A 2,738-nucleotide genomic window follows, 5' to 3' on the forward strand; every position below is an offset into this window, starting at 1 on the left:
TGGTCTGTAACTTGTAAGTACCTGTTCCTCAAACGTCAACCATGGTATAGGGCCCCTCCCAATTTGGCCTCAATTTCCCCTCACTCACCTTCTTTGTGTTGGGGGTCACTCTGCGAAGGACCAGGTCTCCTACTTTGAATCTCCTCAATCTCACCCTCTTGTTGTATTGCCTTTGGAGGCTGCGATGATACTCTTCCAGCCTTATGCTCATGGTGTCCCTTCTTTCTTCAGCCAAGTTCATGTCCTTGGACAGGATGCCCCAGTTTGACCCATCCTTGACAGCTTGTGTTTGGGTGGTAGCCGCCACCATTTCTGACGGTATCACGACCTCTATGCCATAGGCCAGTGAGAAATGAGTCTCCTGAGTGGTTGTCCGCGGTGTAGTTCGACATGGCCACAACACAAGGTTTAATTCGTTGGGCCAAGCCCCATTTTTATCCTCCAATTTCCTCTTGAGATTGTTGAGTATGGTTTTGTTGGAAGACTCAGCCTGTCCATTGCCCTCGGGGTTATATGGGGAAGAAAATCCTTGTTTCACCTGAGAGGCTTGTAAAAATCTCTTCACCTTAGAACCGGTGAACTGGGTTCCGTTGTCCGCAATAATAGCGTAAGGCAGCCCGAACCGACATATTATGTTCTCCCACAAGAATTTGACCACTTGCACCTCTTTCACTTGTTGTAGCGGCACAACCTCAATCCACTTGGTAAAGTAGTCGATATCGGCCAACATGAATCTACTCTTACCACTGGCCATGGGCGCGGCCCCCACTATATCGAGGGCCCACATCACGAATGGCGGGGGGGACCGACATTGTCGCGATGGCTCACCAAAATATCAACTGAGAAAACCTCTGACATTTCTCACACTTCTTGGCAAACTCCATAGTGTCTCTCTTCATGTGAGGTCAAAAATATCCTTGCGTTAGCAACCGGTGGGTCATTGTCCTGCCCGCTGAATGGCTCCCACAATCTCTCCCATGTAACTCCGTGAGCACCTCTTGCGCCAGCCTCGGTCCCAGGCATTTTAGTAGAGGCACATTGAAGTTCTTTCTGTATAACTCCCCTCCCATTAGCGTGTACCTCTGGGATGCCTGTTCTAGTCTCCTCTTCTCTCTCTTATCAATCACCTCATACCCAGATAAGAATTGTTTGATAGGCTCCATCCATCCCTAATTTTCTTCCGCGGCACTCAGTATCTCCGGAGGCTCCTCGGTACTTGGTCTGTCCAATTTTCTTACTTTGATAATCCTCTCCTCTGACCCTGGCATGGCTGCGGCTACATAGGCCAGAGCATCTACATGGCGGTTCTCCCCGCGGTTTAAGTGTACAAATCAGATTTGTGTGAACTTCGCCGCCCACATCTCTAAGACTTGCAAATATCTCGCCATTCGGGGACATCTCACTGCAAATCCGCCGTTCGCTTGATATACCACCAGATTTGAGTCTGAGTATACGGTAAGTTCCTTCACGCCCAAACCCTCCGCCATCCTCAAGCCCACAATCACCGCCTTATATTCTAATTTATTATTTGAAGCCCCGAATCCCAACTTCATTGTCTGTTATAGTCTATTATTTTCTGGCGTAACCAGTACCACCCCTATTCCGCTGCCTGCATTTGTGGCCGATCCATCCGCAAATACCCTCCAACCATTCCTCTCATCCCATGGGTTCAAGTGATCCTTTTCCTCTTCTCGTTCAGGCTCTAAAACCATCTCTTCCCCCCACGTGGGATCTTCATCAGGAAACTCTGCCAAAAACTCCACCACTGCTTGAGCTTTCTCCGCCGTCCTGATTTGATATTGGATCTCATATGAACTCAACATCACGACCCATTTCAGCATTCTTCCTGATTTCTCAGCCCTCAGAGCTTCTTTGAGGGGCAAATTCGTCACCACGACCATTGCATGAGCTTCGAAATACGGTTTCAACTTCAGGGCCAAGAATATTAAGGCCAGAGCATACTTCTGCACTCGGCTGTACCTAGTCTCCCCATCTAACAAAGTCTTACTCTAGAAATACACCGGCTTTTCCATTCTATCCACCATGCGAACGAGGACCGAGTTGATCGCATACTCCGTGACTCCTAGGTACAAATACAGCTTCTCTCCCATTTCTGGCTGCGACAACAGAGGTACTTCACCCAGATATCTTTTTAACCCTTGAAACGCTTGCTCACACTTAGCTGTCCATGCAAAATTAGTAGAGTTTCTCAACAACCTATACAACGGCCTACATTTGTCGGATGATTTCGAAATGAATCTTTTTAGGACTGCGACCCTTACTGCCAATTGCTGCACCACTTTCACCATTTGAGGTGACGATATTTCCACCAACGAATTTGTTCGGGGTTAGCCTCTATTCCCCGCTGCATCACGATATACCCCAGAAATTTCCCAGTGGTGACTCCGAATGTGCATTTCTCTGGGTTAAGTTTGAAATTGTGCATTCACAGTATCCTGAATGTCTCCCTCAAACCCTCCACGTGTTCTTCCTCTGACATGATTTTTTCCACCATGTCGTCTATGTATATCTCGAACCTCTTTCGAATTTTGCTCTCGAACATTTTCTCTCCGAATCGCTGGAAAGTGGCTCCTGCATTTTTCAACCCAAATGGCATTGTCATATAGCAGTACGTTCCCCCTTCCACCACGAAGGTTGTCTTTTCCTGGTTCGGACCATACATCGCAACCTGATTGTACCCCATGGATGCATCCATAAATGAAAACATTTTGAACCCA

At 47.6% G+C, this 2,738-nt stretch overlaps 1 protein-coding gene across 1 annotated transcript; it reads right to left on the reverse strand.

The window, feature by feature from the left end:
- Positions 1-1,559: 1,559 nt before the first annotated feature.
- Positions 1,560-2,309, reverse strand: LOC147493006 (uncharacterized). Its single transcript, XM_086567719.1, has 2 exons — positions 2,098-2,309; positions 1,560-1,980 (listed from the first exon to the last, which is right to left on the reverse strand). The coding sequence occupies exons 1-2, from the start codon at positions 2,307-2,309 to the stop codon at positions 1,560-1,562; spliced, it is 633 nt and encodes a 210-aa protein (XP_086423845.1).
- Positions 2,310-2,738: the final 429 nt, after the last annotated feature.

The sequence above is a fragment of the Coptis chinensis genome, chromosome 6, assembly GCF_015680905.1.
Source record: "Coptis chinensis isolate HL-2020 chromosome 6, ASM1568090v1, whole genome shotgun sequence".
In the NCBI taxonomy this organism is placed as follows: domain Eukaryota; kingdom Viridiplantae; phylum Streptophyta; class Magnoliopsida; order Ranunculales; family Ranunculaceae; genus Coptis; species Coptis chinensis.

Coding starts and splice junctions, on each gene's coding strand:
- LOC147493006 (XM_086567719.1), bottom strand. CDS start 2,309: ATGGTGAAAGTGGTGCAGCAATTGGCAGTAAGGGTCGCAGTCCTAAAA. Junction 1,981..2,097: donor CCAGAAATGGGAGAGAAGCT/GTATTTGTACCT, acceptor TGGGGAGACTAG/GTACAGCCGAGTGCAGAAGT.